Source organism: Macrobrachium nipponense, chromosome 28, assembly GCF_015104395.2.
Source record: "Macrobrachium nipponense isolate FS-2020 chromosome 28, ASM1510439v2, whole genome shotgun sequence".
NCBI lineage: Eukaryota > Metazoa > Arthropoda > Malacostraca > Decapoda > Palaemonidae > Macrobrachium > Macrobrachium nipponense.
Window position 1 is genome coordinate 22,339,125 of NC_087217.1, and position 24,754 is coordinate 22,363,878.

The following is a 24,754-nucleotide window of genomic DNA, read 5'->3' on the forward strand; positions in this document are numbered from 1 at the left end:
TACCTGACCTCGTAGTACAGATCAATATTAATCAACGGTTGATGTAGATTGTAGAGCATACTAGAAGGAAACTGACTTCATCTGCCCTGCTTTAGTTAATGGCAGTTGTTTGAAAAAGGTTTTATGAGACTTCCGTTTATAAATGACTAGAAGAAACGTTCTGTTACAGACGTCTTTACCAACGAGAATATTGTATAATAAAATAAAATGATAAAGTTGAGAGGCGGCAAAGATACCAAATTGGTCCCCTCCTTTCCCCAGGCCCCCCCACCCCCACCCCCATCCCAACCACCTACCGGTAGGCTTTGCCAAAGGCAGGCGTCGCACCGTATAGGTTGCATTTTAAATATAAAACTAGAAATAAACTTCAAATCTCTCAGATATGATGTGATAAGGAGTAGTAAGGAACAAGGATGCGCCGCAGCAGCCGTATATGATAAAATTATGTAATATATGAGTTAAGCGTCGTATTGCTGTACGTTCTTTTTCCCACCCCATTGATGTTGCCGACGGGCGACGACTGGAAGACAAGACAGTCTGCTTAGTTTTGTAAGGTCGCAGTGTTATTTGGTATCCTGTGGGACGTAGTACAGTTGATCCGTCGTCTGATCCGTCGTCTGCCTGCGCAAGATCATTTGATATATTTCAGTATTTGGCGCCGCATTTTCGTCTGTTCGTGGGATAAGGCTGAACAATGATTTAGCTCATAAAGGTGAGTCGTCCCGGAGCGGTGAATAATACGCAAATGCGTCGACGGGGTTGGGCGAAAATAGCCATTGCTTGGAAAAGAGGGGAGATGCACAGCCATGGCTTTTTAAAGAAGATATGTTGTCATGTTTCATGTGTATACGAGTCGGGCTAAACACTCGGGGATATTTATTGACTTTTTTTTCCTTTTTGGGGAGGTGTGGGGGTGGGTAGGGGTTGGGTATCAAAATGAAGATGGAAATTCGACTGTATACTGTGTAAAGTATACACACACACACACACACATACTATATATATTATATATATATATATATATATATATATATAGGCTATATATATATATATATATATATGTGTGTGTGTGTGTGTTGTGTGTGTGTGTGTGTGTGTGTGTGTGTATTTCCTATACCAGTGAGCCTCAGGACCTGGATTTCTTGCTTCGGTTTTCATAGGCTTCATCGAATTAGGCGTGTGTGTGTGTGTGTGTGTTTAATTAGCAGTGTCGAGTGTAGTGTGAGGTAATGTGTTTAAACATATTCCTTTTATCATGACAGCCAAGGATTGTGTAATCATCGATGACTTTTTTTTCAAGTTTATTGAGCGTAGTTCAGGATTTATTATGTTGTCTACTTTATATGTTTAAAGGACCTTGACATATATAAATATATATATATATATATATTATTACGTATATAGGGCCCTGTGAGAGACTAGATACGTAAACGGAAGTAATTTAGGGATTTCAAGAGGGAATTGCTTGAACTTACCGTAAACTTTCTTTAGGGGGAAGGTCGCCAGAAAACTCAGCTCGTTACTTTAAACTATTTATTTACAAAAAGGCCCGTGTGGCCTGGAGAAAAGTTAAATGACATTGGGCCCCCACGTTGGGGCTTATAGTCCTCATTCAATTCAAGCTGATTTCATTCACTTGGTTAATGCCACACTTGCGAGCAGAGAGACGGCACGTGACTCATGGAATCTGGAAAAGAATCCCAGATTAAACAGACATAAAAGGAAAAATGACTTCATTGCTTTGATTAAGGCTGATTAATTCTCTAACATTGGGGAACGGTCAAACTCGAATGGTTCACTGAGGTATGCACGAAAACTAGGTCTTTAACAAGTCACAAAGGGGAGCACGTGGCCGATGAGGACAAAGGGCTTCTGATGTAGAAGGGGTAAAAATAAGAATTGGAAATGAATTTAGCAAGAGTCGTATGGTAGTAAAAGGTGCTGGGTTGAAGTTTACACTTTCAGACGTACCTTTATGCAATATTCTGTGTATCCTTGTAGAAGAATGCGGTCCGACCTCTGTTCAGGTCTGGGGTCCGTGTCCACCAGCACGACGTGGGTAGGCCTAATGTTGGGAGGCTGGCAATTTGACCTCTGTCCGAGATCACGTCTAGCAGCCGACTGAGAGCGATACTCCTTGCTTTCGAATCACGGGGCTTCCAACAACCGCCTCGAGCATTGCCTGAAAGGTGGTAAACACAACGCCAGCAAATTGGGAAGGAAAATAGGTCTTATTGTAGAAGTCCCTAAAATCCATCTCGAAGCCTAGCTACTCTTGTGACCTGCCTCTCTTACCCTAAGCTTCCGTCAGACCGGAAATATCATTCCTACGACATCCCCACTCTCCCAACAACAGTAGCTTCAAGAGACGGCATGGCTGCTACTTTTATAATTAAACAAAACTAAAACTCTGCTGGGAAGGCGAGGCGTTCTATAAACGTAGCAGCTCCCCCTGTAAGAAGGCATTCACTCCCTTTCGGGCGTGAAGGTCTTGGCTTAAATAAGTTGATCGCCTCGACAACCCAGTTCTCCTACTCTAACTTGAAGTTTTTTGAGCAGCGATACGGCTGACTACATGGCCTACCTAACTTATAGGCAAAGATGCTAAGTGTACTAACTTAATATAGTGATGTAGTCCCTAGCCTAATAAACAAACAACTACAGGTTGTCTTGTGACGACAGTCTACTCTACCCCTAGATAAGGTTACTTGAAAATTCTACTTGCTACTAACCTAATGCCTGGTACTAAATCATTAGCCTAACCTACTCAATACAGTTAAATGAAGACGCAAATCATATTCCAGAGTGTGGTACGCACAGCAGTAGTTCAGCGACGGAACTGTTTAAAATACATAATGAGAGGTAATGATGCGTTGGGGATGATGAGTGGTTAAATTACCAGGAGGGAAATGCAATGAGGTAGTTATGACATTTACATAGTGTAGTATTACCCATACAATTTCTAGGGGTTGAGGGTTAGTTCTACTGGCAGAGATCAGGCTGGCTACCTTCTCTGGGTAGGTGCCAGATCATTCTGCAAATGAATGCGACACTGTACCTCGGGCACAGGTGTCAAGGAGAGCATGTGGCTCTTTTTGTGTTAGTTTGTTAATGACGTCCCTTCTTCTTCTTCTTCTTATTCCCCCAGGACCTGGCTATACCAGTCCTTGGAGTAGAACGGAGGCACCGACTCTGGGGAAAGGCCAGAAACGCCGGCAGGAGCAGAGGCAGTGGTAGCCTGAGGGATTGCAGGAGAACACCCCACTTCGGTATCTGCAGCAACCGTCGTAGAGGTGGAACCTACTCAGGAGGCCCTCACTTCGGGCTGCTGTGACAGCCGTCGTAAGGGGAAAAACTCCAGGCTGACTCCTGGTTGGGCATTCCTGGGTTTTTCCAGAGGAGGTACAAAGGTAAGGTCTGCCGTAGGTTCATCCTCGGGCGACAGAGGTAAGGATGAAGGAAGAAGAAGGAACTAGTGATTGGCCATGGGCTGTGGTAAGCTCCATGCCTGTTGGAGGATCTCCTGTAGGAGGATCCTTGATAAGGTTAGGCGCCGGCGCTAGCTCGGGGCCAGGCGCAGAGGTCAAGTTCGGTGGTGGCTCTACGTCCCAGGCTGGACGGAGCTTTGGTACTGCTCAGTGCTGCCAAGTTGGCACTGGCCAGAGAGTTGAGGTCGACTGGACCTGTGGCGGGTACCGGAGGTGCAATACCTCTCAGCGTGCCCTTGGAAATGGGAGACAGAGGCTCCTGTCTCTGGTTGAAGGCTAGCCTTGTGGAACATGGACAGTGTCCGCTGCTGATAGTCGGCTAGGGCACCTAGGCCAATTAGTAGAGTGCCCTATTACGTTGCAGGTTTTGCAACGGAACTGTGAATGATCAATCTCCCTTCCTGGTAACGAGGGAGACTGTTGGTGGTTGTACTTCCTGGAGGAAGTAAAATTTCGATTACTCCTTGTTCTTTAGAGTGATTTGTTGTGGGGTTAGGACCCCTAGGCTGTTTGGAATGCGAGGGAGACTTCATGTCTTGCCCTAGGAGGGAGAGGTCGTAACCTCCTGGAATGTAGCTTGCAACCTGCAAGGGTACAAACTTTGGAGAAGTGAGGTCTAGTGACCCTCAATTGGACGGTCGGAAGGATCAGTTTAATGTGATTGATACCTTCAATGGTGATCAATCGACGTCTATCAACATTAGCCCCTCGGGGAATTCTGTCTTCCCGTATCAGGGAGATTTGAGCGCCAGAGTCGTCGTAGGCTATGACGTGGCTTGGCTGATAATGGCTTTGGAGGGGGGTTGTGCGACGGTTATAGGGCCCTTAGCTGGGGGTTCCTAGAGAAGAAGGATTGGTGACGGCCAATTGCGATGGCAGGAATATTAAAATTTGCGCACCCTCCATAGTTGGCAGACATGTGACCCTTGCGGCCACAGTCTCGGCAGAACTTGTTCCAGAACCTCTTCCGTGGCACTGGATGATAAGGCCGAGATGGCCCCACAGGTTGCGAATATGCGGAGTCACCAAGGCTGGCAGTGTGCTCTGGCACAGGTGAAGAGTCCTCTCTGGCAGTGATGTGACGTGGGGAGGTTAAGGAAACCTCCGTTGAATCATCCTCGGAAGCAAGTCCGGGGTTAACTGGTGGGCTTACCTCTTCCAGAGTGGAGGAGGTAGGCGGTAAAATGGTAAGAGGCTGAGATGATGCGGGAGAAACGTCTGGCTCTGACACTGGGTCAGGGCCATGGTTTCACAAATAAAGGGATGTCTGGGACATCGGAGGCACTAGCCTCTGAATCTAAAATATAGGGTTGATTATCTGGCATGCTGCAGGTGTCCGGTGCATCTGGTAGTGGGAGCTGCGTCCAGGGAGTAACGGCTTTAGTAAATCTCGGCCCAATATCACCTGATAAACATCATGAAATTGGTCCACTACGCCCAGGCGGCACAATGTGGTTTCCTTGGTCACCTGGTCCAGAAAGGGCATTTTCACATTCAGAAGGACCGAAGGAACAGAATAGAGGTTACCGTCAATCCATTTGAACTGAATTTCTTCGTCCGTCCGGATTTTGGCACCCCTAGGGCAATGCCTTTCTGGAAATAAGGGAGACCTGGGCTTCGGTGTCGGCCATGAACTTGTACCACCCACTGATAGGGCGTAGGAGACAGTTCATCAGGCAGGGCTACATGGTAGCCTTGGAGAAGTTCACCCTGGAAGCTCTCCTCCCAAGTAGAGACCGACTTGGGCACTGGTCGGAATCCACAGCCATGCCCACGCACACAACAAGTGGTGCAGAACCTCCGCAACCACCTCTTACCGGGAGTCCAGCTCATGGTCTGGGGCTTGGAAACTAGCAGAGAGATTGCGTCATCTAGGAGAGCTAGCTCATGCTTTCTCTTCTTCTTCTTCTCCTTTCTCTCTGCTTCTCTGGCTTTTCTCTGGTTTTCCCTTTCTTCCTTTTTCTTGCAGGCGCGCGACAGCCTGCTGCGGCCTTTATCCACTGGTCTAGTGCTGGTCCAGTGTAACCAGCCTCCTTGCCCAGAGTTATGAGGGCTCCGAGCTTCTCTAGCTCTCTGGCAAAGAAGTCGCGGGAAGCAGGGGAAGACATTTCCCTTAGGCTGCAGTAGAGGCTCGGAGGAAAATGAAAATAATGGCCAGGAAAGGGTACTGAATGGAATAGGAGTGCCTACTGTGGAAAGTGGCACCTCACTTGGAAATGGGTTTCTGCGACGTGGTAAGAAAAAGTCTGAAAAGACTGGGTGCTCGGTGGCACTTGGGGGAAGGTGTCCCGTAAGTTGGTGGCCACTTCTGGATTGGCACCTTCTAAAGATGTGAAAAAATCAATGGAGTGTACGGCGTACGTCACACTTAAGGGCGTTCCTAAGTTGGGAGACGCTGGAAATGGGCTAACCTGTAGGTCCAATACAGGTGCACGGCACTTATGAGGAGGCGTTCCTTGGTTCAGTGATCCAAAATGGTGGATACTCTATAATGAATGAGCGTTCCGTAGGACGGACACGCAGGTGGTTTAGGGCTACCTGTACGTCTGTACAGTGCGCGGCACTTATGAGGAGGCGTTCCTTGGTTGGTCCGAAGGATCACTGATCCTCGTACACGGACATTAATGAATTGGGCGTTCCGTAAGGACGGACACGCAGGTTTGTCAGCACTTAGGGCTGGTATTGCGGCGCTTCGGGAGGCGTTCCCTTTGTTGAGTGTTCCGAAGGATCACTGACCCTTGTACACGGACACACTAATTATTTGGGCGTTCCGTAAGGACGGACACGCAGTTTTGGTTTGTCAGCACTTAGGGCTGGTATTGCGCACTTATGAGGAGGCGTTCCTTGGGCAGCACTAGTAGTGCTGGTATTGCGGCACTTTGGGGAGGCGTTCCCTTAGGAGTGTTCCGAAGGATCACTGACCCTTGTACACGGACACACTAATTACTTGGGCGTTCCGTAAGGACGGACACGCAGGTTTAATGGCTACCTGTACGGCTGTACAGGTGCGCGGCACTTATGAGGAGGCGTTCCTTGGAGCACTGGTATCGTGCTTGGTGGTGTCCCGGACACTACATGCAGTATACTACTTAAGTATACCGAAGTGAAATGGCACTGCTCATGGCAGAGGGTAATAGTGGAGGAGAGAAAGTAAAAGGTGGGAGTACTTCAGCAGCCAGTCGATGGACAGGGTCAAGAATTAGTGGCACTGTGAAATGGTAAGACCTGACGTGCACTGGTGGTGGCCAGTCCTAAACTGGTAACGACTTCCCTGTCTGGAAGTAATGAATTGGCGTGGCACGCTGTGCGAATTGTGCTTGCGGTATACGCAAGTCTTTTGTGATAAAAGAAAATGAAAGGACCACTCGGGCAACGACAGGTAATGGAAATTTTAGAAATGCTCAGTCACTCGCTGAAGTACTCGATAAATGAAACAAATAAATGTTGCAAACTGCAATGGACACTGCGCGTACGTATCACGCTGTGTAAATGAAAGACACAAGAGACTAAAATAAGGTTAATTCGGCATGCTATAATTAATGGTAAGATGTAGTACTCTTGGCTTCGTGAATAATGGATTCTGGTTTTCTCTCTCTCTCTCTCTCTCTCTCTCTCTCGGAGAGGGTGAAAATGATATATGAATGAACTCCCTTATATTTGAATTGAACTACTAATGTTCGTTTAATATGACGCAACTTGCGTTAAATTATCTACTTACGTTAACGTTTACTGAAAGAATTGCTTTTGAAAACGTTTTATGAAAATGATAACGCGCTCGCGTTGAACGATTTTTACGTTAATGTTAGCGGCTTGCGCTTATGAAATGATTTGCGTTTCAATATGAATTTCACAAAGACGCGTTTTACGTTAACAATTCTTGCAAGTGACTCTACTTTTAAGATTTACGTTAACTTTATGTAAGATTACTAGGTCCCCGTGAACAGTGAAATGACGGTAAGGATTTTAAAACGATGTTAGCAAACAATTGTAAAAAGAAGAGGTTACGTTTAGTGCGAAGTGAAAAGAAACTTTCATACAATCAACTTACCTGTCAGATATATACATAGCTAAGACTCCGTCGTCCCCGACAGAATTCAAATTTCGCGCCACTCGCTACAGGTAGGTCAGGTGATCTACCGGCCTGCCCTGGGTGGCAGGACTAGGAACCATCCCCGTTTTCTATCATATTTTCTCTGTCGCCGGTGGTATCAACATTGTTGTTATTACCTCCTGACTTGGATTCTTTTTTCAACATTTGATCAACGTTTTTTTTCGACTTTTGGTGACGTATTTGGATCGTGTTTTTGGCATTCGCTACTGTGGACTGTTTTTTGGAATAACTTTTGGATTTTTCTCAGGATGTCTGATTCTAATGTGATGTGAGAATGTGTGTGAATGTAGGCTGCAGGGTGAGGATACCGAAAGCTTCGGTTGATCCTCACACTGTATGCCGTAAATGTAGGGAGTGCAGTGTTCTGCTATTAACACTTGTAAGGAATGCGAGAGTTTGAATGCAGAAGAATGGAAAGACTTTGACTTCTTTTATTTGAAGAAGTTAGAGAGGGGTAGAGTTAGAAGACTGAAAGGTGGGAATTCAAGGCCTATTGAGCCTTTAATTGGTAATTCTAACCCTACTTCTGGAGAATCTCCCTAAATAAACTCATTCTCAGAAGTGTCTTTTCGGATTCGGCATCGGAAATCGCTAATCTGAAAGCGACGATTAGAGACATGAAGTCCAAGATGGCGGACTCGAAAGGTAAGGCTAGTGATAGTGAAGTGAGCCCTATCAGTGGATTGTAGGACCCCCCCCAGGGGGCGTAGATCGTCCCTGCGGCGGCGGGTCCCAGGCCTCAGACCTCTTCCCCAAGGCTAAGACTCACATGGCACAGAGGAGATGAAGGAAAGTCGAAAGCCTTAAGGAGGTCGGAGGGAATCCCCAACGGTCAAGACGTCCCTTCAGCTAGCTTTGCTTCATGGCAGCCAGCTCAAGGACGCTACAGGAAAAGCGTCCTTCGCGAGTGTTTTCTCGTCGTCCCTCTCCCTCACCTAAACGAGGGTGGAAGGATCGACCTTATCGAGACCGCTGAAGCGTCATATGAAGCAAGATATCGACTCGAGCGGAGCGCTTCTCGATGACGCCCCGTCTGCTATCAAGAAGGCGAAGGTGGCGTCAAACGTCACCTGACGCTTATGAGGAAGTACCTTATCATGCTGCTTCCCCTAGTGATGAAGAAGGGCGCCAGGCGCTAGACGTAGGAGAAGCGTCAAGGAACCATCATTATGGCGGTGCAAGAACACTTTCATCTCTTGTGGGAGTTTTAGCGCACCCCGTCGGAAGGACGTGACGCTTCCTATTAAGAAGTCTCGTCCTCTCGCTCCGGCTCGGAAGACGTCTTTTAGAAGTGAAGCGTCAAATCAAGAGGATCGTAGACGTGACGCTCCGTCAAAGATTGTGACGCCGAGTAGGAAGCCCGTAGAAAGCGAAGCGTCTTCCAGACGCGAAGCGTCATCTAAACGTCAACAAGAGACGTCATACATGACGCTCGGAGAGCGGGAAGCGTCATACATGACGTCTTCTAAAGCGCGAGAGAAGCCGCAGGTTGTAACGCCTTCCAAGTCGATCAGAAACAACGGGAAAAAGGAAAGACTTTCATTCCCTTAGCCCCTCTCCGATCAGGAGTTTGTCCTCCCCCAGAAGAAGAAAGTTCTGAAAGGAGAGCAGAAACTCAGGATTTTCACGAGTTCGAACGAAACTCGGAGGATGAAGATCTTGGAAGAGAGGGCTTGTCAAACTATAAGGTTTTGACTACCATGCTTCTGGAGGAATACGGAGACGATTGACTCCGGCTGCTCCTCCTTCTCCGCGCTCGCCTCTTTTCGAGTACGAAGACGAAGAAGACTTCGTCTTTTTCTGAGGATGAAGCCCCACCATCTCGATGAAGCGGGCTTTGCACGCCTTAGACGCCTGGATGAAGTAAGAGAAAGACTTAACCAGGACAGTATTTTGCATGCCTCCAGCAAGGTTAGCTGGGAAAAGAGGCATATGGTACAAGACGGGGGAGGATATGGGTATCGCTCTCCCTTCGACTACAGAGGCAGACTTTTCGACGTTAGTTGACGCTTCAAGGCGTCCTAGTCTTAATTCTGCCCGCATTACTTGGAGTAATTTTCGGAACTGGATCATCTCCTCAAGGGACTGTTCCATGTATTGGAAGTATTCAACTTCTTAGATTGGTCCCTTGGGGTGATGTCCACGAAAGCTCACGATTCTCAGGGCAATCGAACCTGAAGCCTTGCTATGCATTTTGTCATGCATCGACAAAGCAGTACAGGATGGATCTTTGGAAGTCTCTGCATTATTTGGAGCAGGTCTTGAAGAAAAGGACAGTATATGGCGCCTTCTTAACAAAGGCAGTCTCGCATGCGCAGAGGGCAGCTCTGCTATATGCACCTCTTTCGGACTTTTTGTTTCCTTCTAAGTTAGTGAAGGACGTAGCACACTCTTTAACTGAGAAGGCGACACAGGATCTTCTGACGCAGTCCTGCTAGGAAGAAGAAACCTGCTTTAGTGTCGGACAAGAAAGAACCTAGCACTTCTAGGCAGCCCTTTCGAGGGGGGTCCGATCTCCAGACCTCCCGCAAGTAGGAAGGCTCCAGAGAGAAGAGGTAGTCCGCCTTTCGCCCCTTTAAAAAGGGCAAATGAAAACATTTCTCCTCCAAACACCAGTAGGTGCCAGACTCCTGGAATTCGTGGAAGCCTGGACACTGATAGACGCGGACGCGTCTTCACTAAAGATCATAAGGAAGGGATATCGTATCCCTTTCCTGAATACTCCCGCCCCTAACGTCTATACCGAGGGAACTGTCAGCCAAGTACAAGGATCCTGTGCTGAGGGATACTCTTCGATCAATGGTGGAACAAATGTGGGACAAGAGGGCAGTAGAACTAGTACTGGATCAAACTCCCCCGGGGGGGTTTTACAATCGCCTTTTTCTAGTGGCGAAAGCCTCGGGAGGCTGGAGACCAGTACTAGACGTCAGCGCTCTGAACAAATTTGTTCAGAAGGAGAAGTTCTCCATGGAGACTTCTGCTTCAGTCCTAGCGTCATTACGACAAGGAGGAATTGGATGGTGTCTCTAGATCTCCAAGACGCCTACTTTCACGTCCCGATCCACCCTTCATCGAAGAAGTACCTCCGTTTCATGACGGGGGAAGGATCTTTCAGTTCAGAGCCTTGTGTTTCGGCCTGTCCACAGCTCCTCAGGTCTTCACAAGCCTGATGAGGAATGTGGCGAGATTTCTGGCATCTCAAAGGAGTGAATGTCTCGATGTACCTAGACGACTGGGTGCTCAGTCAGGGCCAGATCGGAGAGACAGTGTTTGGAGGACCTAAAGTTAACACTACAATTGACCAAGGAGCGTTGGGATTGCTTAGTGAACCTCGAGAAGTCTCAGATGACCCCCAGACAAGACCTAGTCTATCTGGGGATTCGGATGGATTCTCGGGGTTTTCGAGTTTTTTCCTTCGCAAGAGAGAACAGAAGAAAGGTTTTATTTATACCTACAACATATGTTGTTTACCTGTCTATTCCATATAGTAGCTGTCTCTTACCCTCCACCGAAGGGTGCCAATCAGCTATGTATATATCTGACAGGTAAGTTTGATTGTATGAAAATGATATTGTTATGTTACAATAAAGTTTCATACATACTTACCTGGCAGATATATACAATTAAAGGCCCACCCAGCCTCCCCGCAGGAGACAGGTGGAAGAGAGAAAATATGATAAAAAGAAAATGGGGATGGTTCCTAGTCCTGCCACCCAGGGCAGGCCGGTAGATCACCTGACCTACCTGTAGCGAGTGGCGCGAAATTTGAATTTCTGTCGGGGACGACGGAGTCTTAGCTATGTATATATCTGCCAGGTAAGTATGTATGAAACTTTATTGTAACATAACAATATCATTTTCGCTCAGCGCGCGAGTGAGCGATGCGAGGTGAAACACGTGAGGCGAGCTGGGTAGCGCTGCTAGCGCGCAGCATGTCGTTCAAAACAGCTGATTCTCTGTAAATGCGAAGGCAATTTACAACACAAAATACTACTTTCTTATTCAAGGCGAATTACGTTAATTTTTCTGGCAGGACAATAGATACTAGTACCAAGATCGATATTATTTACGTTAAAACTTTGAGACTTACGTTACTTTGCTTAAATGGTTTAGATAATTCTGAAAGGGATAAAAACATGGCTGCCGCTGTGAGCGACAACGAAGGCTGGTTGAGACCGCGCAGGCGCTGGGAGAATGCTCTAAGCTGAATTTAAGCTGAGAGTAGCGGTTACCAACCACTTGGAATGAAAAAAACTAAGTTAAAAATGAATACCCTAACATATCACAGGACAAAAAATTGTACACTTCTTTTGCCGTAACTATTAGTAAAACACTCCTAACTAGCTAGGCTTTCAAACACAGCAATAAACCCTGGCAAAGCACTTCCTAGTTTTGATCTGGTTCTTTCTGGCATCTATCTAATACACGTGTTCGTGTAAGCTCCAACGACAACAATGCGATTTACAAAACAGAATTCGCTCGGCGCTCTGGCCGTTACAATATAATAATATTTCTACCTTCACATTTGTTTTAAAACACTTCTACAATAAAAATCACTTAAACGTACCTTAAGCTAACATTGGTTATAGAATAATCATATTAATGAATGGAATACCTTACCGTGAGTCAGTGTGTCTTCTTTCCCTGCAAGTGTGCTTGATTTACGCTTTGTAACATAATTTACAGTTTACGTTTTACAACGGATAACGCGATTTACAAGCTTTTTTAAGCAAGCCCGGATTCGATCCTGGCAAGGTCGCCAATATTACGTATATAGGGCCCTGTGAGAGACTAGATACGTAAACGGAAGTAATTTAGGGATTTCAAGAGGGAATTGCTTGAACTTACCGTAAACTTTCTTTAGGGGGAAGGTCGCCAGAAAACTCAGCTCGTTACTTTAAACTATTTATTTACAAAAAGGCCCGTGCTGGCCTGGAGAAAAGTTAAATGACATTGGCCCCCACGTTGGGGCTTATAGTCTCATTCAATTCAAGCTGATTTCATTCACTTGGTTAATGCACACTTGCGAGCAGAGAGACGGCACGTGACTCATGGAATCTGGAAAAGAATCCCAGATTAAACGACATAAAAGGAAAAATGACTTCTTGCTTTGATTAAGGCTGATTAATTCTCTAACATTGGGGAAGGTAAACTCGAATGGTTCACTGAGGTATGCACGAAAACTAGGTCTTTAACAAGTCACAAAGGGGAAAGCACGTGGCCCGATGAGGACAAAGGGCTTCTGATGTAGAAGGGTAAAAATAAGAATTGGAAATGAATTTAGCAAGAGTCGTATGGTAGTAAAAGGTGCTGGGTTGAAGTTTACACTTTCAGACGTACCTTTATGCAATATTCTGTGTATCCTTGTAGAAGAATGCGTGTCCGACCTCTGTTCAGGTCTGGGGTCCGTGTCCACCAGCACGACGTGGGTAGGCCTAATGTTTGGGAGGCTGGCAATTGACCTCTGTCCGAGATCACGTACTAGCAGCCGACTGAGAGCGATACTCCTTGCTTTCGAATCACGGGGCTTCCAACAACCGCCTCGAGCATTGCCTGAAATGGTGGTAAACACAACGCCAGCAAATTGGGAAGGAAAATAGGTCTTACTTGTAGAAGTCCCTAAAATCCATCTCGAAGCCTAGCTACTCTTGTGACCTGCCTCTCTTACCCTAAGCTTCCGTCAGACCGGAAATATCATTCCTACGACATCCCACTCTCCCAACAACAGTAGACTTCAAGAGACGGCATGGCTGCTACTTTTATAATTAAACAAAACTAAAAACTCTGCTGGGAAGGCGAGGCGTTCTATAAACGTAGCAATATATATATATAATATATATATATATATATATATATATTATTGCATAATGTACACATATATATATTATTTCATAGATGCACACACATACTAGCCTATCTATATACGCATATATTTAGCATATAATATATATATATATATATATATATATATATATATATATATATATAATTTGCTTACGCGTATATAGGCTAAGTGTGTTTATAATTCAGCGATAAATTCTTTCCCCGGATAACACAAACCAAAGTTTTCCGACCTTTTTTTTTTTATTATTATTTTGGAAGGTGCAAACTCTTAAACCAGTATTTTCCCTAATCCTACGGCGGAAATCGTGTTTTTTGTGGGTGGTTTGGGGGTGGGTTATAAAGTCGATTGCACCACCAGAAGGTCAGATAGTAAGAAGTGGGGAAAATATATGGTTCATGAGTAGTACGCCCCCAAAAAATGAGATTATGGCATTTGTTATTAGAGTCATACACCATGATACAACCTCTTCAACCAACTTACGATTATATACGTCTCACCTGGCTGGCTGAGGGTCGGGGGGAGGGGGAAGGTTTTTCCGTTCTGGATTCCCTTTCAGCTTCAACCGAGAATTGTAGTGGTATTTTCAAGGTCGCTTGCTATCTTGACTCAACAGGATGCTGCCCAGTTATCCCATATTTTCTAAAACAATTGAATTAGTGGTACTGGTATGCATGACTATTACATTCTTATTGTGGTTTGTTTGTTTGTATGGTGTTTTTACGTTGCAAGGAACCAGTGGCTTTACGTGACTTCCGAACCACGTCGAGAGTGAACTAATATCACTTGAACAAGGTAACTCGTGTATATAGCGCAAAACGCTGTGCATTGTAGGCATTACTTAAGCTTATTTGCAGTCCCGTTAGCCCCAATTCCAATCCCTTTTATTCCTTTTACTTCACCTCCGTTGATATTCATTTGATTCCATCTCACTTTCCTAAACCCTCTACCAGCAATAATTGTTTCTTATTGAAACTGCTTTGGGGTTTTATTCCTGTCACACCTTTCAAACCTTTTTTGTTTTCACTTTTCCCTCTCAGTACTGAATGACCTCATAGGTCCCAGCGCTAGGGCGAATATGATAATTTTTCCTTAAATTATATTTTGAGATCGACCAAAGTTTAATGTCTGAATTTTGAGAATACACTGCAGAAATGAGGTTATATCACACTAAAAAAAAAAAAAAAAAAAAACTAACATTTATACCTAAAAGAAAAACAGAGTAAATATGAAATAATACAATCGAGACACAAACAATGATGTAAATGGATCTAAATTGAAGTAATTTCCTGCTGAAGGCAGAGTTATCAATATTCAAGTTAGGTTTTATTTTTTGTATATAAAACGTTTCTAATAGTCTTAGCTCAGTTTCAAACCGAGGGTTTTGAGCTCAAAATATCTAATTAATATATCTTGATATTATTCCGTGGAAAGAGCAGCATACTACTTCCAAACTCTTCCAGAATTATCCAGTGTGTGGAAATTTATGGTGCTAGAGATAACGTGCACTTGTGTTCAAGTGATGTACTTGGACGTTGCTATTTATTTGCTCAAGCCACGCGGACAGTGGCCATGGTGATTGACGTATTGTCAATATTTCCTGCCCTGTAGCTACCGGCTTCTGATTCGAAATGATTGTTGGTTTAACCGCAGTGTATCTCAATGGTAGCAGTGTAGTGTAGTCCTAGTTGTTTGATAGCAAGGCAGACGCACTGTTCTTTATATACACACAAAATATATATGCTGCATCTCTTTGGAAACGGAAGTGTAGGCCTATACCTATTTGGAAACTGACCCTCTCTGAAGTGTTAGCGGCTTACGGTAAGATGTTTTCATATCTACCCTTTGCTTTTCCATTTATTATGTGGCATCCATCACCCTTAGGGGGTTTTCATACCTTTTCGTATTTGTATTTGCATACGTCTGAATTATACATAGCATGTGGTTAATTCATGTTCCTGCGTGCAGTGTAAATGTATTTGGTGTGTGCTTGTGCATGCGTACATGCACTATGCATGTGGCCCCGTATGTCTCAGAGCATGTTGTATGTATATGTGTATGTGCATAATCATAGTGTGTGTGGGTGTGTATCAGTGCAGGCAGAAATAAAGTTCCTGAGTATATATGCCAACGCAGACATCTCCCCTCGGCACCAAAGTATGATGATGCTTGGCGATTTCGACCGCATTGAGTCCTTGGCTGCTAGACTTAGTTCAGAGCATTCTCTCTCTCTCTCTCTCACTCTCTCTCTCTCTCTCTCTCTCTCTCTCTCTCTCTCTCTCTCTCTCTCTCTCTCTCTCTCTCTCAAGCAGAGCTGTATATGTGTGTCGCAAAGGGAATTTGGCAGGGAGAGAAAAACCGGTATACCGTGGGCTTTGGAGACTGGTCGACCAGTTTGCACATAATAAGAACAGCGTCACTTAATAAGAAAGTCTCTCAGATGACGTTTTATAATTCGGAACAGGGAGCATTTGCTCAGTCGTCTGTAAGTGAAATGGTAATCGTATTATGAGAGGAGGCGTGGTTCGAGGTTATGATGTTGTGGGTCTAAAGCGTCGTGTAGAATTCATGGATAATGGAAATTCATAATAGGAATGGTTTATTTTGAATGTTAAATTTGCTGCCATAATTATTGAAGAATGAGGTACTTGTAAGTGTACTATGTCAGTGATTATTCTTAGGATTTTAGCATTTGTATATGTGTGTGTATGTGTGTGCAGGCCTGTACCGAGGTGGGGGGGTGGGGTGTCCGGCGGGTAGAACGAACCCCTCCACAAAAAAACTTTCAGGAAGTCCACATTTTCTGTGATAATTCTTTTCATTGAACTGTACTTACAAAGTAATAAATAACAATCTTTTATTTTTTGGCAAGTCTTTTATTTTTTTTTAAATTAAACATTACCATCATTCTTTAGTAGTCGGAGATACAAAAGTGATAATAGGAACATGATATAGGCCACCATATTTGTAAATTATTTCAAGTAAAATTCTGTTTACCAAAGTAAGTCCTTTGAATAACATCTAATCGGGTCGAAGGGCATTGACCGCATACCCAATTTTTCTTCTTAACATAACTAAAATAACATTTTTCAAGTATTTCATCTTGTATTTACCTATAAATGCAATGACATTTATAGAAGAAAAGGTCCAGTTTTGGGAAAAACGACCCCCCCACCCCCATGAAAAACTCTGGGTACGGGCCTGTGTGTGTGTGTGTGTGTGTGTGTGTGTGTGTGTGTGAGAGAGAGAGAGAGAGAGAAGAGAGAGAGAGAGAGAGAGAGAGAGAGAGAGAGAGTCATTTCACCAGCAGATTTTGGATTCACTGTTTAGAGGAACAGAGACACGGTGGAATTTCAAACAGAATTAACCTTGAGGACTCCTTCCCTCTCGTGCAATCATGATTTTAAGTCATGTTCAAACAGTACTCGGAAAGCCTTGAGACATGAGTAATTGGCATCGTCATAACCCATTCATATATTTCAATGTAATTCTGATTTATGTTTTAACAAATGGGATTCAATTGCGACATACATCCGCAGTGAAACTAGTGCATGGCGTTGCTGCGTTCACATGCAAAATGCCACCAGTGTGGACAGGCGTCCCAGTTGTGCTTCAGGGTCGGCAGTTGCGTGTTGCAAGTTATGGCAGGTGTAAGACCGAGAGAGAGAGAGAGAGAGAGAGAGAGGAAGTGTACAGGTCTACGTCGCTAATACCATATGTAGTAGAATAAAATTATAGATGGAACTTACAGGAGAGAGGAGAGAGAGAGAGAGAGAGAGAGTGTGTGTACAGGTATACATGTCAAATACCATGTGTAGTAGAATAAAATTAGGAAATGGAACTTAACAGGAAGAGAGGAGAGAGAGAAGAGAAGACAGGAGAGAGGAGAGAGAGAGAGAGAGCAGAGAGACGAGAGAGGAGGTCGTCCAGGAGAGCATTGAGGAGGAAGAGGAGGACGAGGAGAGAGAGAGAGAGAGAGAGAGAGAGGATGTATGTGTACAGGTATACATGTTAAATACCATGTGTAGCAGAATACTTATAAATGGAACTTGCAGGAGAGAAAGAGAGAGAGCAAGTGTACACGTATACATGTCTAATATATTTAGTCAAATACTTATTGAAAAGAATGGAGCTTGTGAGAGAGAGAGAGAGAGAGAGAGAGAGAGAGAGAGAGAGAGAGAGAGAGAGAGAGAGAGAGAGAGAGCACTAGAAGAGGTTGATAACGAGCAATTTCCTGTGCAGTATTTTAAAGATGAAATACCGTCGAAGATTCATTGTTGTCAGAGGTCGAGCAGTCTTGTGTTGGAAAACGGATTTCATATAGACGTATGTTAGTTGGTTTGTTTGTTTTGCACCTGATTTGGTAAGTGACTGGTGTTCCCGAAAGTAGGACATGATCATATGATCTAAAACTTTGAACATTCGCGCAGGAAAAAACTGGTTTGTGCCCCTACGAACTAGGTCTATGGCTCTATGCTGTCCAGTTTAATACGAAATAGGTCTATGGTTCTGTGTTGTTAAGTTTGATACGAAATAGGTGTTTCGTTCATTGTTGTACAATTTGTTTTTAATGCGAAATAGGTCTATGGCTCTATGCTGTCAGTGTAATACGAAATAGGTGTCTGGTTCTATGTTGTCCAGTTTAATACGAATTAGGTCTATGACTCTATGTTGTTCTGTTTGTTTTAATACGAAATAGACCTATGGTTCTGTGCTGTTAAGTTTGATACGAAATAGGTCTATGGTTCATTGTTGTCCAGTTTGTGTTAATACGAAATATGTATATGGCTCTATGCTGTCAGGTTAATACTAAATAGGTGTCTGGTTCGGTGTTGTTCAGTTAAATACGAAATAGGTCTATGGTTCATTTTTGTCCAGTTTGATTTAATACGGGAGAAAACGACCTGAAAGACAGCATTGAGAGGAAAAACGAATGGGCCGCAGTTGATGAGGTGATAAAAATCCAAAACAATTCCCACGTCATGAAAGTAAAGTTTGAAACACCGAAGATGGCAAAGAGAGCCATGGAAAGAGGATTATTTATAGCCTACCAATACATTCCAAGTCAACATATTGAAGAGGATATATTTGTAAATTTGTCATTTTGCTACAGATGTTACTCTTATGAACATCTGTATAAGGAATGCCCTAAAGATAAAAACTATAAAATATGCTCTGAATGTTCATCACATGATCATACATACAGAGAATGTAAAGAAAATACAAAAAAATGTGTTAACTGCAATCAACAACATAGAATTTTAGCAGCGAAATGCCCAGTGAGGAAGACCCTAATAAAAAGAAAAATTCAAGAGATCAAAGCAAACAGATATGCAACATCCACTACAAACAACGGTACAAGTTACGCCAAAGTTACAGCCTCCAATACGGGAAATTACCTGGCTAATGCAAATAACATCCAGAATAATATAAGTAGAATACAAGAAGAGACAAGAATCACGATCATAACAAATTTAGCAATAAAACTGTGGCTGCGCCAAGAAGGATTCTACCCCTCAGTAATAAACAACATATTAGCAGATAACAATTTACCCACAATACACTTCTCTGAAGAAACAATAAACATGATAGCAAGCACCATGGAAAGGAACTAAAGACAAGAAAACCGTACAAACAAAGCAGAAGATTTACAAGCAACTCAGGATACACAACAGGATATGCAAGACTGCACACAATATGAAGAAAACACAGCAGAGAGCTCAGAAGACGACTCCTCTTCAGATGAAGACTTTATACCCGGAAATGAGCCCAATTCGGACTCAAACTCACCAATCCTTCCCTCAGGACGCATAAGTAATCTACAAGAGACGCAGCATCAATTAACAGAAGAAATACAAGCCTCACTACTAAGCTTTCCAGATTTCTCCAGTTCTCCCATTTTACAAAATCCACAGGGATCAACTTCAGCATCAAAAAGTACTACGCCAGTAGCCAAGAATACCAGAAAACGGAAAAATGAAAGAAAAAGAACACAATTATTAGACCACTGTAACTCAAATGGACTAAACTCTGCGAAGAAATTAAATAGTTCAACACAACGTGAAATCTTGGAAAACAAAGAAATTTGAATTATACATTATATATAGAGAAGAAGACCCCGACATAATATTAATCAATGACCATGGTATGAAACGAAATGAAATGTTTGGATATAATACATATACGCAAAACTTTGCTGATGAACCCTTTGCAGGAATAGCAATAGCAATCAGGAATAATATTAGGCATAAGATAATAGACGATTTCCAAGACGACTTTTTAGCAGTCCAAATTCAAACTAACAAAGGACCAGTAGTGATCGCTACAGCTTACAAGCCGCAAAGAAGACATTATTTCCCGCTTCCAGATGTAATGAAGTTAATGAACAGGAGGGAACCTACTTATCTCATTGCAGATTTAAATGCCAGACACCAACTATTTGGATACAGACAATCTAATTACACAGGTAAAGAAATTGTCAGATTAATAAATAAAAAGTATATCATACACTTAGGACCTGATTTTGATATTTTCGTTGCAAATAACAGAAAAGGAAAGCCAGACATAATATTAGGAAATAACAAAATTCACATCAATATTGCCATTACAAGAGGGCCAGCAACCTCCTCCGATCATATACCAATGGTAATCACATTGTCAACAAATCCAATAATGATTCCATCCTTAGAAATACCAAATATAAAAAGAGCAAGCTGGGAAGGCTTCAAAAATGAAATAGAAGGAAAAATGAGTAGGCAACCAACAAAAAATTCAAATGAAATAGAAATAACAAAAGAAATAGTTGACGAAGAACTTGAAGAATGGTATAAAAATATAGAGGAAGCTATGAAAAATCATATACCCATAACTAAATACACAACACTTCCACACCCTATTAGTAGTGATAAGTTAAAATTGATACAATGGCACTACAACAACATCCAAAACACAGTACTTATAACAGGTTGGAACAACACATTGATGAGAAGATATGTATCATGACAAGAACAGTTAGTACAAGAAAACTTAAGATTATATCATCAAAATTGGGAAGACTTAATAAAAAATACACTAATACAGTACAGTAGCCCAAAACATTTCTGGAACTCCGTTGCAAGACTGATGGGAAGCAAAACTAATACATCGCCATACATAAAGCATAGGAATGAGAAAATTTATGATGACCAAGAGAAAGAAGTGCTGCACAAGGCCTACTGGAAGGAAATATTCCAGATAACGCAAGAGGATAACCAAAATTTTGACAACCAACATGAGACAATAGTCAATGAATTCATTGAACAATATAGACACAGAACGAATCCGCATCATGCAGCCGACATAAACAGACTCAATGAAGACTGCCCTCTAACAAGGAAAATAGAATTATGGGAAATCAAAATAAAAATAAAAAATTTCAAACACAAGGCACCAGGAAGAAGTGGAATTAACAAGGTCATAATTCAAAATTTACCAGATATTGCACTTGAAAAATTGAGAGAAATATACAATTGGGCTCTCTTTATGGGATATTTTCCAATTATATTCAAGAATGCAATAATGATTTTGATACCCAAACCAGGAAAAGATACGTGCCAGGTAGAGAATTTTAGACCAATATCATTACTAGAAATACCTGGCAAAATATTTGAAAAAATAATAAATAACAGACTAGTGTTGTTCCTAGAAGGTAATGAGCTACACAATAAAAGTCAATGTGGATTTAGAAAAGGAAGAGGAACCCAGATTGCAATAGCAACAATATATGAGAGCATTGTACTGTCACAAAGAAGAAGATACCTATGCAACCTAGTATGTAGAGAAATAACCAAGGCATTTGACAAAGTATGGATACAAGGACTTCAATACCAAATATTACATCTCAACCTTCCAGGCATTTTTGAGAAAATACTATGCAACTTCATCAAAGATCGAACAGCAGCAATCAAGTCGCAAAACTACTTAGGGAATCCATTCCCGTTACTAAGTCTAACATTATTCATATTATGTACATCAGATGTGACTCCACCACCAGAGTACTATACTGATGTCTGCATTGCAGATGATATAATTCAAATAGTCATACACCCAGAAAAACGTACAAGGAGAAGGGAGCCAAATTTGAAAACACAAGTAACACAAAAAACAATGAACCAAATTGAAAGAATAAATCAATTTGAAAAGAAGTGGAAGGTAAAGACAAATAAATCTAAATTCCAACTAGTATCGGCATCTGCATACAAACCTGCACAAATATTGTTAGACCAACAACCAATGAATTTTACTAAAAGTACAAGAATACTAGGAATGCAATTCGGACAAAGGGGAATATCAAGACATGTGAGAGAAAGGCTAAGGATAGCAAGAACACAAAATACAAAGCTGAAAAGGTTTAGGAATATGAACACAATCTATCAAAATCCATTTCTACAAAAGCCTAATCAGACCAATAATGGAATATGCACCAATACCCACGTGCTTAGCATCGACTTCCAATATAAGTGCATTACAGAAATTCCAAAATAAGATTCTAAGGTCTGCAGTGAGAAACAATCAAGAAGATGACGATCTGAATATAGAACAAATACATAAAAAATACAAAGTAGGACCAATTAATCAGAGATTATACAGACTGGCAACCAATATATGGAGTAGACTAGTTCAATACAATAGTGAATTAGTAGAAGAATCAGAAGCAGAAGAGAGAGAAACCTTGACCCAAACAACACAGACCACAGATGGCTGAGAAGAGTATCTTCATATATTCATCGCGATGAACCTCGACCATTATACTATTAAGAAATGTCTTGTGAAAAAGTAATTTGTAGAACTTAATACGTAGATATAATGCAAAATCATTATGATAATTAAAATTAAGCTTTGAGTTAGAAAATTGGAACTTTATTAAATATGATTATATTATGTAATCAAAATATGTAATCTCTACAATTCACCATGTCAATATAATGTATAATCATTATTGTATTATGTTAATATTAGCTAGAAAATTGTACCCTTACCCAAATATAATTGTGGATAAACCACACTTTACCTTACTCTTACTAATACTTAACTTTCCAAACTATTCCCTACCAAGGTTAGCTATCTAACTACCCTCACTCTTCTTTCTCCCATCTTACCTATCAGCTAAAAAAAAAAAAAAAAAAAAAAAAAAAAAATTGATACGAAATAGGTCTATGGCTCTATACGAAATAGGTCTATGGCTCTATGCTGTCGGATAATACGAAATAGGTGTCTGGTTTTATGTTGTTCTGCTTGTTATAATTCGAAATAGGTCTACAGTTCTATGTTGTCCAGTTGGTTTTAATACGAAATAGGTCTATGGCTATAATATGCTCTTCAGTTTAATACGAAATAGGTATGTAATGTTTATTATGTTTAGCTTCATATGCCATCGTTAGGTTTGCTCAACGTCTAACATACATGGCGGTAGTTTGGCATAATCGTAAATATCTCCAAATATTTTTAAAATAAAGAGTATTTTGCTTTTTGCTCCACCGAAATCACGTCACAGATCACATATCGCGCATCATACGTCTGGCAAGCCTGTGCATCCTAAGATCGTATGTCTGGCATCCCCGCCTCGGCCACTGAATCGTGGTGGGATTGGGAACACGCGAATTAATCGATGTGACCCCACCTCTCGTGTTGACATAAATGCCAAGAAACTTCCTCCTCCCTCCTTCATTCGCTCGTCTTTTATTTTGTCCTTAAAACGTGAAATTCATGGTAGTAGCGACTCTCTCTCTCTCTCTCTCTCTCTCTCTCTCTCTCTCTCCTGTAAGTTCATGTTTCAACGTTGTAAAGTATTTTACTGCATATGTTATCGGATGTGTATACTTAATACATTTGCTCTCTCTCTCTCTCTCTCTCTCTCTCTCTCTCTCTCTCTCTCTCTCTCTCTCTCTCTCTCTCTCTCCTATAAGTTTCATTGGTTTCAACGTTGTAATTATTCTACTGCATGTTATCGGATGTGTATACTTAATACACTTGCTCTCTCTCTCTCTCTCTCTCTCTCTCTCTCTCTCTCTCTCTCTCTCTCTCTCTCTCTCTCTCACAGCGCAGATATGATTTTTAAGAACGTTCTCAATAATTTAACATTTGTCGGGTTCCTTTACTGCAACCACATGAACAACAAGCTCCATTAGTTGATTACGACCTTCTGCATACGTAATGAGTCCCACATACGTCAAATGATTCCTTTAGGTAAATATACTACAGCTTAAAAAATAACAGCTGCTATAATTTGACGATCCATTGGACCAGATGTTTGTGTGGTGGGCGCTGAAGTTTTTTATTATTATTATATTGATTTCAGTTTTTTCATTATAATTTGAAATTGACGGTTGATGTGAAAATGGTCTTGGAGACTGGGAAAAGTTTGGCTGGGAAGAAGGTTGATGATCTTAGTTAACTCTGTGTGTGTGTGTGTGTGTATATATATCATATATATATATATATATATATATTATATCTATATATTATATTTATATATATATAATTATATGAATATACATATATATGTATATTAAAAAGAATTCATGGTATGAAGGAAATCAGTTTGGGCTTAATGTACATGACTTTTCTTTTTGCATGAGTTTGGATATTACTTTTTGAGCTTCTTATATATATATATATATATATATATATATATATATATATATTATATATATATATATATGTGTGTGTGTGTGTCTGTGTGTCTGTGTGTGTGTCAAGATATTCAGGCTCATAGTAAACTTTCCAATCTGTTTCATAACAGGATACATATATAGCTGCATAACCCCCAGGTAGTTCGAACCCATCCATCTGAGACCACTTTCTTTCGCAGGATGAGCCAACAGTGAGAGAGACGGACGGAGGAGAGGTCAAGGGTCAAGACAGGGCCAGGCCAGATTAGGGGGACCACTTTCACCATGCGTTGAAATGCGTATAGTACTTCTTCAAGATGGCTTTGTGAGTAGAAAGTGAAAGTTTTTTTTTTTTTTTTTTTTTTTTTTTTTTTTTTTTTGTAATCGTGACAAAGCGCCCTGACATGACAGGTGCCTTTGTGTTCACGCTTTGAAAGTCATCCTCTCTCTCTCTCTCTCTCTCTCATCTCTCTCTCTCTCTCTCTCGTCTCTCTCTTCTCTCTCTCTCTCTCTCTCTCTCTCTCTCTCTCTCTCTCTGTAATAATCTTTTTCAGTATTGTAATTATCCTACTACGTCTGTTATCAGACATGTGTACGTATACGTCTCTCTCTCTCTCTCTCTCTCTCTCTCTCTCTCTCTCTCTCTCTCTCTCTAATATAAAAT

At 42.0% G+C, this 24,754-nt stretch overlaps 1 protein-coding gene across 2 annotated transcripts in view; it reads left to right on the forward strand.

Annotated features, from left to right (window-relative positions):
• Window positions 1-540: 540 nt before the first annotated feature.
• LOC135201582 (4-galactosyl-N-acetylglucosaminide 3-alpha-L-fucosyltransferase FUT6-like) overlaps window positions 541-24,754 on the forward strand; it is a 41,397-nt gene continuing 17,183 nt past the window's right edge. Inside the window, exons 1-2 of one of the 2 annotated variants that reach the window (XM_064230612.1) lie at window positions 541-712; window positions 24,291-24,415. Coding sequence is in view for 1 of the 2 variants with exons in the window: in XM_064230613.1 (XP_064086683.1) it covers window positions 24,408-24,415 (8 nt within the window). In the remaining variant the exon portion in view is untranslated. The remainder of the gene's footprint in view (window positions 713-24,290; window positions 24,416-24,754) is intronic. The other variant, XM_064230613.1, reaches the window with a different exon arrangement.